The sequence below is a fragment of the Oryctolagus cuniculus genome, chromosome 14 (assembly GCF_964237555.1).
Source record: "Oryctolagus cuniculus chromosome 14, mOryCun1.1, whole genome shotgun sequence".
Classification (NCBI taxonomy): domain Eukaryota; kingdom Metazoa; phylum Chordata; class Mammalia; order Lagomorpha; family Leporidae; genus Oryctolagus; species Oryctolagus cuniculus.
This window is the reverse complement of record NC_091445.1, coordinates 92734951-92748448: the sequence shown is the minus strand read 5'-3', so window position 1 is coordinate 92748448 and position 13498 is coordinate 92734951. Positions and strand designations below refer to the sequence as shown.

General features: G+C 42.8%; 1 protein-coding gene across 2 annotated transcripts in view; it reads left to right on the top strand.

The window, feature by feature from the left end:
• ADCY2 (adenylate cyclase 2) overlaps positions 1–13498 on the top strand; it is a 410822-nt gene that overhangs the window by 301909 nt on the left and 95415 nt on the right. For both annotated transcript variants that reach the window (XM_051853662.2, XM_051853663.2), the window contains 5 exons: positions 1237–1348; positions 3968–4095; positions 7633–7791; positions 8568–8700; positions 11123–11296. In XM_051853662.2, the coding sequence (XP_051709622.1) occupies positions 1237–1348; positions 3968–4095; positions 7633–7791; positions 8568–8700; positions 11123–11296 (706 nt within the window). The remainder of the gene's footprint in view (positions 1–1236; positions 1349–3967; positions 4096–7632; positions 7792–8567; positions 8701–11122; positions 11297–13498) is intronic.

The following is a 13498-nucleotide window of genomic DNA, read 5'->3' as shown; positions in this document are numbered from 1 at the left end:
CTTTGTTCTTTTCATAAGCCAGATCGTGTTAAGTTAGTGTGGCTACGCCCTGTTCAGCCATCTTGGATGATACAGGGTAAGCCGCCCTGTTTTCGCTATCTGAATCTCAAGCCTCTAGCAGGAATGTGTGCGTCTTCCCAAGGCTTTCGTGCGAGTCAGGACCACATGACCGCAGAGGGAGAGCTATGCTGTGCACACTGCTGCGATTCTCTGTGCTGGACAGAGATAAAGCCCCAGACATCCCACCCTTCCCCCCTAGTCTGTGTGTCCCAGGAAGGGAGGCTGCGCGGGCGTCACCTGAGACTGACTGCTGGACTCCCCACTGTAGCGGCCCTGTGCCTGTCCCGTGACAGGTGTCGCTTTTCCTTACAGCAGGCCTCTGATGTGTGGTCCAGCTCATGCTGGTGCCCTTCTTCATTTATTAGGTCATCCCAAGGAAGCTGTGAGCCTTGGGAGGACTCCCTGTGTCTGCTTCATCCTGACGGGGAGCAAGCACTCCAGGGCCCCTCCTTAAGTTGTCTTCTCCTGTAAATCTTTATAGTTAAAGCAAATTGACATCTAAGAATTGTACATATTTATGGGATAGCATGTGATGTTTTGAAACATGTATACATTGTATAGTATCCATTGGAGTAAATGTATCTATCTCCCCAAATATTTAAAATTCTTTTATGGTGATAGCATCCAAAATCCCATTCTCTAGTCTTTTTTTTTTTTTAATGTATGGTACATTAACATCTGTCATCACTGTTAAGTAGTCTTTTTTTTTTAAATATATCATTTTTTTCTTTGAATCAAAACAAATAGGATTTGGGTTTTATTATTTTGCTACTTCTGCCTTAGGAATTTGTGTAATATAAATATACACAACAATTCAGTTAGAAACCTAGTCATCTGATCACCAGAATTGGTTCAGTTAATGGAAGTCAAGGTGCACACCACGTGAACCAGACACGGAAGTGGGAACAAGAGATTGACCTGGCCAGACAAAGTGCCAGAGTATAACTTTCTTCTCCAGCAAATCCCCATCGTAACCACAGAAGTCTGACACCAAAAGGACATTTCAGCAAGCAAGTTTAGCAAAATGTTTGTCTCTGGCCAGGAAATTGGCATCTTTCTTATGACAATAAGCATAAAATATGAAAGAGAATTGCCCGCATTTAGTGGGAAAGTTATCACTGCTTTCGTAACAAATACAAGCTTGTAAACCCTGTCCCTTACCTCCTCCTCCCTCAGCATCTTATACGCTGACATCGTGGGCTTTACCCGGCTGGCGAGTGACTGCTCCCCAGGAGAACTGGTCCATATGCTGAATGAGCTCTTTGGAAAGTTTGATCAGATTGCAAAGGTGAGTATTACAGATCTCTTTCCAGTTTGAAGATACATAAAATCTTGGCTTACTTTTTTCTCCATCCCCTTACGAATATTTTACTCTTTCCTAAAAGTATCCTGTATGCTCTTGGAACTGGTTGTCATGGAGTCTTAATGACTCTCAACCTATGTCTGGAATGGGGAGTGCCGTGGCATACAGTTATCACACACTATCATCTATTTTTAAAACTTCTGCTTCTTATATAATTCAGTATTCAAGACCATGAGATTGGATTTTCACATCTCTCTGCACTGTGTTATTTTAAGGTACTCTTTTAGGCATTTCCATGTTGAGGAGTTGGTAGGATCATTTCTGCTCATCTGATTCTAACCATCCTGTATTCACACTGGCAAGTGAGATTCTGGAAGAACCCCTGAAATGAGATCCCTACCTTCTGTGTGAGCCCTTTACCTCCTACTGCCTCCTTGTTGTCCTTTCTCTGTAGTGCCATTTAAGCGGAAATGTTAAGTTCAGTGTTTGCCGTTCATATACTCGGTTTTGGAAAATGTCACAGATAGGAAGTGATGACAAGTCCTCAAAAACCATTCTGGGCCCCCTTACTGGAGCTGCCAAGGCTGCTGTAGGGAATGTTGATGACAAAGGTTTCTCTCCTTGTCAGCCCTTCACTTCCCAACATCCGTTTGAATCAGCCTGTTTGACTTTGAACTGTTGCCAACAACAAAAATACTTCCTTATGCCTAATAATTTTGTTATTTGTGTAGGGAAGAGTTAGTCCTAAATTTAGTTCACCCCATGGTTTGTTCCCATTTTTACAAAATAGAGACTATTCCAGCCAAGCCTCTTGGTATGAAATCTGGCCTCCTGATGTTAGCATAGTCATTCTTGGGTCAAAACCCCTAGGTGTGTTGCCCAGTGATGCTTGGCTGACCATGACGTCTCTCAATGGGGGTTTTAAAAAATCAGTAAGAGTATAGCTTTGCAGAATTCCTTCCTTACCAAGCCAAATGTAGGAGGTGATTTTTTATGGGAGTTCATTTCTAGAAAGATAAACATTGAAACTCCAATAATGAATTAAAATTTAGATTAATAAAAGACTATGGTTGCTGAGCTGCCTTGTCACGTGGAGAACAAATGTCCCTTTGTGAGTGCTGGCAGCACTGGAGTGGTCACAGGGTACTCTCTCCCCCATGTGCGTGTCTCAGCGTCCATGGTGCCTCTTTTAAAAGGGGCCACAGTCATATTAGACTAGAGCCCACCTTCCTCCAGCATGACTACATCGTAACCAATGACATCCATAAAAACCCCAATGCCAGATGAGGTCACACTCACAGGTGACTGACTTCGGCAAACACATTTGGAAGGACAGCATTTGTTACTCATAACAGAGATCCTCAGCATAGCTTCCTCTCTCGGAAGAGTGGATTGTCCAGGCAGCCTCTGGGTCTAGCCTGGGATAACATGTTCCATCCACTGTCAGTCAAAAGGACACCTTGCTTCGGACATAGGTACTTGTGGATGTGGAGAGCACTGTTAGGAAGAGGTAGCCCAGTCTCTGGGTGAATGCCACGTAAGGCGTGTGCGCTCAAGCTGAGGAGCTCAGTGACACTGATTACTAACCCTGTAGTTCCTAGACTCAGATTCGATCTATTTAGGGAATATGGGAGGGAAACCTGCATAGTACATGACTGCCTTTTTCTGAACTAGGTTGCAGTTCTCAGGGATTACTAAGTGCTGTTTCTGTGGAGCCATACACAATCACGGAATATGCGTGCTCACTTGTGCCTTATCTGCCATGGAAGAAAGTGTGCAAAGTCTTCATCAAACCTGACACACGCCCACGAAAAAGAATATGTAGTCCTCATTTTATTATTTCAGTTTTGTTCAGTTTATACACAAGCTCGTGTTACTATTACAGGAAAAAATATCTGTGCCTGGCACATCTTTCCTTTTATTTTTATTGTGTTTTGATGAAGAGTCTATAAGCTCTTTGGAAAGGTTAGAAGATGTAGGATTGATGCATGCAAATGCATTTAATCTATGATACAATCCAATCAAGAAAAATAATTAGTTAAACTTTATATCCAAACAGTTTAACCTCTGAGCAGAATTAAGCTTTAAATTACTTGGAACTATTGAATGGTAGCTTATTACCTCGCGGAGATGCTTATCAGAAGCTACAAGTCTGCAAGAAAGAATCTGCTTCACTTTTAAAATAAATTAAGAAAGCCTGAGCATAGCAGGGAATGATGTAAGATTCTAATTCAAATTAAGTTCTGAGTTTCTACACTATATACTCTGCATAGAATGTCTCATTCCACCTTCCGTGTTTGGAACCATTCAGACCAAAGAAAATGGTCCTACCACTGTTCTCGGCTCATATCAAGTGTAGACCATTCTAGAACATTCACTCTGCCTTTCTGTTTCTCCTCCTATGCTTTGTTCTTGCTGCTTGGGCAGAGGCTATGTGAATTACGGGTAAGTCATGAAGGGAAGCGTGGTACTTCTCAGGTTGCCCTGCCTGCCAGCCCTGCACACTTAGGAGAGTCGGTGGAACTAGTGCTGGACGATGCTCGGTAAACACGAAGCATTATGCAAGTGCTTAGTGACAACGGAATTCTGTGATTTTTCTTCCAGGAGAATGAATGCATGAGAATTAAAATCTTAGGAGACTGCTATTACTGTGTGTCCGGACTCCCCATATCTCTCCCCAACCATGCCAAGAATTGTGTGAAAATGGGACTGGATATGTGTGAAGCCATAAAGTAAGTGTACCTGCTTTGCAGGGTTCTTTCTTCCTTTTTTAGAAAGCTTTTATTTAATGAATACAAATTTCATAGGTAGCTTTAGGACTATAGCAGTTCTTGCCCCCATACCCACCCTCCCACCTCCACTCCCGGCCCACCTCCTACTCCCTCTCCCATCCCATTCTTCATTAAGATTAATTTTTAATTAACTGTGTGTACAGAAGACTATGTACAACTCTATACTTCTGTTTTTCTGTCCACTAACATTAAATACATGTTGCTTGTTTAAATATAAATATACAGAGGCTCGTTTATTGGCATGTGAGTAACTCAGCACTAAGTAAGACTTCTCCAGGTGTTTAGTGTTGCTTTACTCATGTTATATTACAACAAAACTGTTGGAAATCTATGGAATGAGGCTGTTTTGCTTGTTGCATAGGTGGCTTTTTATAAATTAAAGGACATCTTTGTGCGTAAGTAAAAATTCTGTGCTTGTAAGAGCTCTCTGATTTCTAACAAACAGGACTACACATATGTTTCAGGAGTTTTTGTTAACCACCAGTTTGTAGTTAATATAAAAATTTGATGCAAAGTTATTTCATGTAATCGAAAATGCTCAGCTCTGCTAATGTAGTTTCAAATTGCATCTATGATGTGTTTCTGCATTGGCTCTGTATGTGTTTTTCCTTGTGATTCTAGAGAAAAATCTACATTTACAAAATGATATCATTACTGTGGATAGGTCCAGGATAAAGGCCTAAGGTTAAAAGGTGATTTTTATTATGAGTATCAGAATGCTACCAGAACCTTGTCATAAATGATAAGAACCTTTTGTTTGCTGATTGCATGATTGGAAGATTTCGGTTGACTGAGTTTTTTGAGTGTTTTGGTCAAGTGATTTTTGCCTTCTCCACGTATTGTTTTTCCATGTAAAGAGGGTTGGAGTTATGCACTTGGTGTTCCAATTCCCTGTCTCAGGACTGCAATACTAAGGGCTGCAGTGGGGGGACAGCAAGTGCTGATGCTAGTCTTGCCCATGAGTGTGTGGGTCGCCCGTGGAAGTGTTCAGAGGGTTGACAGAGGCTTTCCCGACACTGTGCAGGGAAGAGTCATGTGACCGCCCACCCGAGGCCAGTGAGGCTGAGGTCTCCCGATGCGTCAGAGAGACCTGCATGTTTCCGTCCACTAGGCCAGCGGGAAGTTACTGTGGGCTGTGACAGGGCCACTTAGGAAAGGGAGGGGGATGAAGAGAAACCCATGAGAAGGTTGAGATGGGAAAGGTAGGCAGCAAGGTGCATTTCCATTACAGGAGGTGCAGGGCGTGGAAACAATGGCGTTCTCCTCGCTTCTTCCCATAAATAAATAATTTATCTCCTCTGGTAAATGAGAAATATTTCTGTGATTTTGTCCCCCACAGGTAAGTAACTACCCATGAATCTACAGGGCTAGATATAAATGAGTGCAATCAGCAGAACGAATAGATGTCTCATATTTATTACCTGCTCCCAGGAGTCAGCCTGGATGTTGATTGCAAACAGGAGGTGAAATGGGTTCTATTGGAATGAAGCATTTTTCTTGATTTCCCTTTTCAAATATGTTTGGGGAAGATTTTATGAAAAAATTATGTTTATCAACCGGATTGAACAATCTGCTCTTTTACTGAAGTTTGGTTTCCGCTTTGGAATCCTCTAGTTTCCTGTTCCATTATGTCTAAGTTACTCCAACATGTTGAAGAACTTGTAGGGGAGAGAATCCTTACCTTCTATTAACTGGCCTGTCACACCTTCATCAGAAGTATCTTTTCTGTTACATTTTCTATTGGGGTAAAATACACATAAAACAAAGATTACCCTCTTAACCATTCTTCTGACACTAAGTATCAAAATGCTATACAACCATCACCACCATCCATTTCAAGGGCCTTTTCATCACCAAAGCAGAAACTGTGTCCCATTCACCTACTCCCGAGCCCTTGGTAATCTCTTCTGTACTTTCTGCCCCCCGTGAATTTGCTTGTCCGAGATATTTCGTGTCAGTTAAGTCCTACAGTGACCGTACTTTTGAGTTTGATTTCTTCCACTTCACATTAATGTTTTTAGGTCTCATTAATGTTGTGGCATGTCAGTCCCCACTCCTTTCATGATAGAATAATATATTGCATTGTGTGGAAATGCTATATTTTCTTTCTATACTCACTGTTGACACATGACTGTCTTAGACGTCTGGAATCCCAGCAGTATTGGCAGACTGCTCATTCTGAAACTTACCTTCAGAGTAGACCATGGCCCAGTGAGCTCCTCTCACTAACTGAAGGATCCACATTCTTCCTGTTGCACATCACCTGTTTAAGTTTGGTGGATAAGGTAGTCAGCATACACGTTGTTGTGTCAGACTCCCAATAAAGCCCGTGACGGAAGGGGCACTTCAGCAAGTTCAAAGAATTCTTTATTCTTGTTCTAATATGAACAAGCAAGCATTTGGGTTTCCATTTCTTGGACCAAAAGATGGGGATTTTCATTTTTTAACTTAGTAAAGGAATGCCATTTTTTGGATGACGTTTACTTTGACATCATGAATCTATTTATTTTCATCATTTTGGCATGCCCCAAATGATAGCATTTTATCATTTAAGCATGACATATGCACCTGTGCCGTTCAGGGATGTTAATGATTCCTTTGATTCCAGTTCGCATCTGATGGTCTCGTCGTCTTTACTGTCTCTACAGCCTCTCAGTGTTTTTCTATACATTTTCCTATACTTTTTTCTTGGAGTAAATCTCTCCCTATAACTAGGGTCATCTTCCTGTATACTTCTTTTTGCAGTAGCACTTTAATTGATGAATGTATTTTTCTGGCAGAAATAAATAAGCATTACCAAACATTTCCATTTTTCCCTTCATTGGAGTTCTTTATTTGTTCCTATTAATGAATTGACAATAGGATCCTAAAATAATTTTTAATTAACTTCTTTTTCATGATGCCTCATGCATTATTAAAACTTTTAAACAAGCATTTTCTCCTTAGTTTTTAATAATTTGCACAATTTAAAAGCTTTAATCTCATGATTATTTTTAATCCTTATTCAAGCTGAAGTCATTTTTAAACTCACAAATAAGCTGTATTGTTCTTTTATTAGCAGAATATTTTCCTTGAGGACAGACACTGTATGAGCACTAATTATAAGTGGCATCCAAGCTCAATAATTTTCTGACATTATAAAACAATGTCATGTGATTCTGGTTGGAAAATGTAAAACAAGTGACTTGATGTGTCTTAGTTGCAAAAATGAAACCAAAAGCCAAAATGCTGTCACTGCGGTCCACCACCTTGTGGCTGTGCAAGCCACAGCTGCAGTTTGTGGTCTAATCTGGTAGGGAGAGGAAGGAAAAGCCTTTTCTCTTGGTTCAATGCAGAGATCTTCTGCCACTGCAGGAATTCATGGCAGGTTTCCCATAGTCTGAGAACTCTGAATGATAAAATACCATGGAAATGAGCCAGAGTTTAAGGAAGGGAGAGGATGTCACTGGAGTGTGATGCCATTTCTCTTCTATTTAGGAAAGTCAGGGATGCCACTGGAGTTGACATCAACATGCGTGTGGGAGTGCATTCTGGGAACGTGCTGTGTGGCGTGATTGGTCTGCAGAAATGGCAGTACGACGTGTGGTCACATGATGTCACCTTGGCCAATCACATGGAGGCTGGCGGAGTCCCTGGGTAAGGCTGAACACTGGAGTTCTCTCTAGTCTGGCAGCACAGTTTGACAACAAATGACTGACTTCTCAGTTTGTGAAGACTTTGTTACCTCTTGATATGTTACTCACGCATGTGGCCTCATACATTACTCAGATAGACACAAACTCTCAAGTCCAGATTCTACCACCCTTTGACCCACAGTCAAGACTGTGGCTGTGAGATGCTAAATTATAGACTTTGGCTTGTAAACATTATCAGTAGAGACCTGTGTCTAAGCTGCTTTGGGCATCAATGGAGATATGAGATACGATGTCTGGTAACAAGTACCATTACAGTGAGCCACTGTAGCATGAATCTTTGGTTAGAATTCAGACAGGAGAATCTTGATGCAAATGCTGTTATTTGTAGACACACACACACACACACAAGCTTTAAGAAAGAAAATCCATGTTTTTATCGACATCAGCCTATTTCCTAAAATGCCCTGGACATATGTTACCCTCACATGCAAATCTTCTGTGTGACTGAATTTTCTTTGCTGTCGTAATCCCCACCTGTCATGCTGGTTTCTGCGAGTGCAGAGCAGCTGCAAACATCAGTAGCTCATGACCCCCAGGAACATCTTTCAAAGCAGTGGTCCCTAAAATGTAAATGTTAACTGTGGTCAGTTTTCCCAAGAACAAGTGGAGTTTCCTTCATTGGGGACATAAATTATTTCTGAAATTGAAAACAAATAAAACATCTTTCTTCGTGTCCTCCTGTTGTGTCTTGACTGTCATTTTAAAATGGAATTTCAGACGTGTCCACATTTCTTCAGTCACCCTGGAGCACCTGAATGGCGCCTACAAGGTGGAGGAGGGAGATGGTGACATCAGGGACCCATATTTGAAACAGCACCTGGTGAAAACCTACTTCGTCATCAACCCAAAGGTCAGAGTCGTTGTAAAATCATCCTAATTGTGATTAGCCTGTTATTTCTGTGATTAAGAGGCAGGGAGAGGCAAATTACTGATGGAGATAAGTATTTTTAGTCAGGAATCTGTGTAATTCTTGCCTAGTCTGTGCTCTGAAATGACTTTAAATGCATATGGTGGCTTAATAAGGGAAGATCTTTTTGCAATGATGAACTGAAATCTTTATCAAGCAGTTGAAATGTGTTGCTTGCCATAGTGATACAAGTTTCTGGTCTGGATCATCATATGTCCTAGTTAATGTTAGTGTACCTGGGAGTCAGTCTGATTTGTCAGTGTACAATGTCAATGTTAGTCTATATGTTGATTGATATATTTGGCATGTGTACCAGCTGCTACTAGCATACATGTTAATCAAGGTTATTCCCCAGATATGTTAGCTGCTGCTAGTGTACCTTTGAGTCAGTATTAGTGTACATTAGTTGAGTACCTGTGTACATGTTAGTGTTGGTGCCCATGTCGACCTGTGTACATGTTAGTATTGGAGCCCATGTTGATTGTGTCAGTCACTGTACATGTTAGTTCACGTCAGAGTACATGTTAGTCAATGTCAGTCAGTATACATCAGGGGATATCAGTCAGCATATCTGTCAGTATCTGTGTAGGTGTTAGTCAGTGTTAATCATTTACATGTTAATCACTGTCGCTCCCCCTCTTCATGGAGGAACGACACTAAGCCCTGCCTAGGCTTCCTATCCGAGTCACGGCACCATTATGTCGCTCCCCGTCTTCGTGGAGGAATGACACAGGACCCTGCGCTGTTCTTTCGTCTGCTCGGCCCTCCCCGGGTTTGCTGCTGGTTCTTCCCGGGTTGGCTACCGTCCCTTCCACCTCTGTGGAAGGGCGGTTCCCCCTGCCACATTCCCCACTTCCACGGGGGAGCGGCACAGCGCCGGCCGGCTCTCTCGGGGGCTGCACAGGTGTTCCTTCAGATAGATGTTCCCCTTAGATGTTCCCAGTGCATGTTGTCTCTCTCCTCCTTTATAGTCCTCCTCCGCCAATCCCAACTCTGCTACCCACACGCCGAGTACGCTGCTCTCCTCCAATCAGGAGCAGCTCCTGCAGCTTGTCAAGTTGGTGAGAGGCAGCTGGGTAGAAGCTGTTGCCTCCTCTCCCAGCGCCATATTGTGGGAGAGCAGATGCATAGAATAAGTCTTAATTCCAGTAACTTAGTCTAGTCCGAGTTGCTCCCCACAATCACTGTACGTGTTGACCGATGCCAGGCAGTATATGTGCTGGTAAATGGCAGTGTTCATGTTAGTCCATCTTAATGTATATGTTAATCTGTATGCACGTTAATTAATATCCATTTATATGTCATTCACTCTACAAGTGCACGTGACAATCTGTATACGTGTTAGTTGATGCTGGTCCATATACATGTTAGTCCACAGTACTGTATGTATTAGTCGTTGCTGCTTCTGACAGAATGTCAGTGAGCACCACATAAATTAAATAAGGAGGAAAGATTTTGCTCAGTCCTTCAGAAGTTAAAAATCTATCAAGATGAAAAATAATGAAAATATGAGGCAAGGTGAAAAGGGAATGTTTTAAAGATTGGCTAGTAAGCTTCACATTTGCATTTGTAAGAAACTGTGGGTTTGCACAGACACGTGTGACTTCCACACAGTAAACACCTCCCCTCACCTGGAGCCTGTGCAACCCACGTAGACAGTGTGGCGCCATCTCTTACTCTGTTCATATCACAGGTTAGGCCAGATCAAGGGGCTTAGAGCGCTCAGTTCTTTACCTCTTCTCAAATTCTTGCCAAATGGATTTTATCACACAGCAGCTAAATGGTGTAAATATCAGCAAGAAAGATCTCTGAAGTGTGAAAACCAATATCACAAAATCAACAGGCTGAAGTTTATACACATTTACTCACGGTCGTAGCCCCAAAACCCAAGTCTCACCTTTGCAGGCAAACTTCCACCTAGCTTGACCATGGATCAGGACAGATGTGTGACAAGCAGCAAGAACTTGGCATGATGGGAAATAGCACAAAGAACATTATCTTCAGGCCAAGAACACCCAAACACGGACTGTGAGGCTACTTAGCATTCGAGACACCCCCAGTCCAGCTATTGCTTTAGGAAAACACTGCATCGAGAAAAAGTTAAGACAAAGCAGCATATTCTGTTTCAGAATTTTCCTTAGAAAAATATTCATTCATATTGCTGATCTTTTTCCCCAAGTTTCACTTCCATTTAAATTTGATTCCATTGATTATTCCCCATTCACACGGAAATAAGAAGGACCAGAGAATGTGGGTAGAGTGGGTGAAGAGGAGTGGACTCGATAAAGTATGGCTGGGGCAGCAGGGGAGAGGCGGGGAGCTATGGGACACCAGGTGCATGTGATATCTTGTTTCTTACTCCAAGGGAGAGCGGCGGAGTCCCCATCTCTTCAGACCTCGCCACACCCTCGATGGAGCCAAGATGAGGGCGTCTGTGCGCATGACCCGGTACCTGGAGTCCTGGGGTGCAGCCAAGCCCTTTGCGCACCTGCATCACAGAGACAGCATGACCACCGAGAATGGCAAGATCAGCACCACGGTATGCCCACCCCAGGCCTGGTTCCCCAAGCACAAGGCTGGGCATCTCCAGCCAATATAAGTCTCAGCAGTGGAGCAAGCATGCCATCCTCTGTCTTGGAGCTGAGCTCCAGGCCCAAGTGCTAGGGATTCTAACGTGGAATTATTTTGCATTATACTATTATACTCCAAGACAGTGTTCTTTACAACTGGTAGTAGTAACTGAATACAAGTGAACTGTTTTTAATTGAGATTTTTCTTTTTCCATCATGAAGTAGAGTCCCTGAGCAGATTAGTAGAAAGACAGATAAAGCCACAATGTCCCTGGAGTCTGAGAAGCATCAAGACTGTCTCATTGCATAGAGATTCAGGTTGTCCACAGCAGTGTCTGTACACTCTGCTGTGTTTTCTTGTTTACCTCAATGACTTCCAGTTGATGGTACAGTACTGAAGCTCCTTACATAGGGACATATGCAATATGATGGCAAAAGAGAGATGGACAGTAGGAAGACCCACAGGAGGAAGGAAAAGTAGAGTTAAGCACTAAGCAACACCACTAGATTTTTAAGCTGTCTCTAAGTCAGGCTTGATGCATAACGGCATTATCTATATTAGAAATGCAGTTTAAATTGAAAACAGAATGTAACACTACAAACTTCTTATTTGCTTATGATTAGATGCAAGCCAGGTTGTCAGGTGAGAGAATTTTCCAGTCTCCCTGAGCCTCCTACCCCACCAGGTCTTACAGTGGCACGCCATGCCAGGTAGCTAGAGGCTCAGCATCCCTGTTTTGGCTCAGTTGCATTCTTCTCCTAGCTTCCTTGATAGTTTATCAACTAAAAAACGAAGGTGATCAGAAGAGTAAGACCCATCAGATAGTCTACAAGGGAGACGCTGCCAGAACAAGTTTGAGGGTGGGGGTGGGGGGTAGAGCGAATTCTTTCCAGGCATGTTGCTGTGGTGATCATTTCTTTCTCATCCGTCTTTGTCGTCCCAAGACTTAGGAGTGAACACCTCACTTATTATCTGAGCAAGGGACCGCAGGAATGACTTCAGTCTGTCTGTAATTTCTTGCTGTGTGCTAGTGAAGAGGCCTCATTCAAGACAGAGTTGGAAGCAGAGTTTAGCGTTCCCTTTCTCGGGAAGTGGTTCATGGAAATCGGAACACTGCCTGCACAAGCTTGGCTTTCTCGACTGTGTAGGTTCACCTGTCACAGTTTGAAAGCCCCGGCTTGTACTGCCTTAGTAGCAGTGTATAGATATCCTAGGAAATCCCCCAGGCTTCGGTTAGCACATTAAGTCCCTGCTATTTTTACTTAGCTGCGTCTTTTACTCACTTTCAGAAAGCCCCATTGTAATTCTTACTGATATATTCCAGAGTCCAGCAATTGTCACTGCCAGAAGTTATTTCTTTTATCTGATCCCTTAGGCAGAACTCCATGGAGTCTTCATTCAACATTGATGGAGCTCTTGAATAATGCATTATTTTACCTTACATAATGAAACCTGGAGTTCAATTACTTTTTTTTTTTTAATGCCTTAACTTTCCCTAGGCTAAATACATTTCCTAATCTAACCTTGGAGATCAAAGCAGCAAGTGGAAGGTTTTTGGGAGCCACTTTGCTGCACCATTCTTTTTTTTTTTTTTTTTTTTTTTTTTGACAGGCAGAGTGGACAGTGAGAGAGAGAGACAGAGAGAAAGGTCTTCCTTTTGCCGTTGGTTCACCCTCCAATGGCTGCTGTGGCCGGCACACCGCGCTGATCCAAAGCCAGGAGCCAGGTACTTCTCCTGGTCTCCCATGGGTGCAGGGCCCAAGCACTTGGGCCATCCTCCACTGCACTCCCTGGCCACAGCAGAGAGCTGGCCTGGAAGTGGGGCAACTGGGACAGAATCTGGCACCCCAACCGGGACTAGAAGCCGGTGTGCCGGTGCCACAGGCGGAGCATTAGCCTATTGAGCCATGGCGCTGGCTCCACCATTATTTCCATTCTCATCACAATTGTATAAAACTGGACCTTATTTTCTGTGTCTCTTATTTGGCAATCGGTTCTCCAATGGTAAACCAAAAATAGTGCCTCCCGTCCAATTTTCTAGCAGCACTCACAGGTTGATTTCTTCCTTCTTGCCCAGAGGTTTGTGATTCCACACATTCAACCAATGCTGTGTGACTTCTATGAAAAGGATCGCCTGTAATGTTTGTGGTCTTGTGTATGTTTTAAGGCA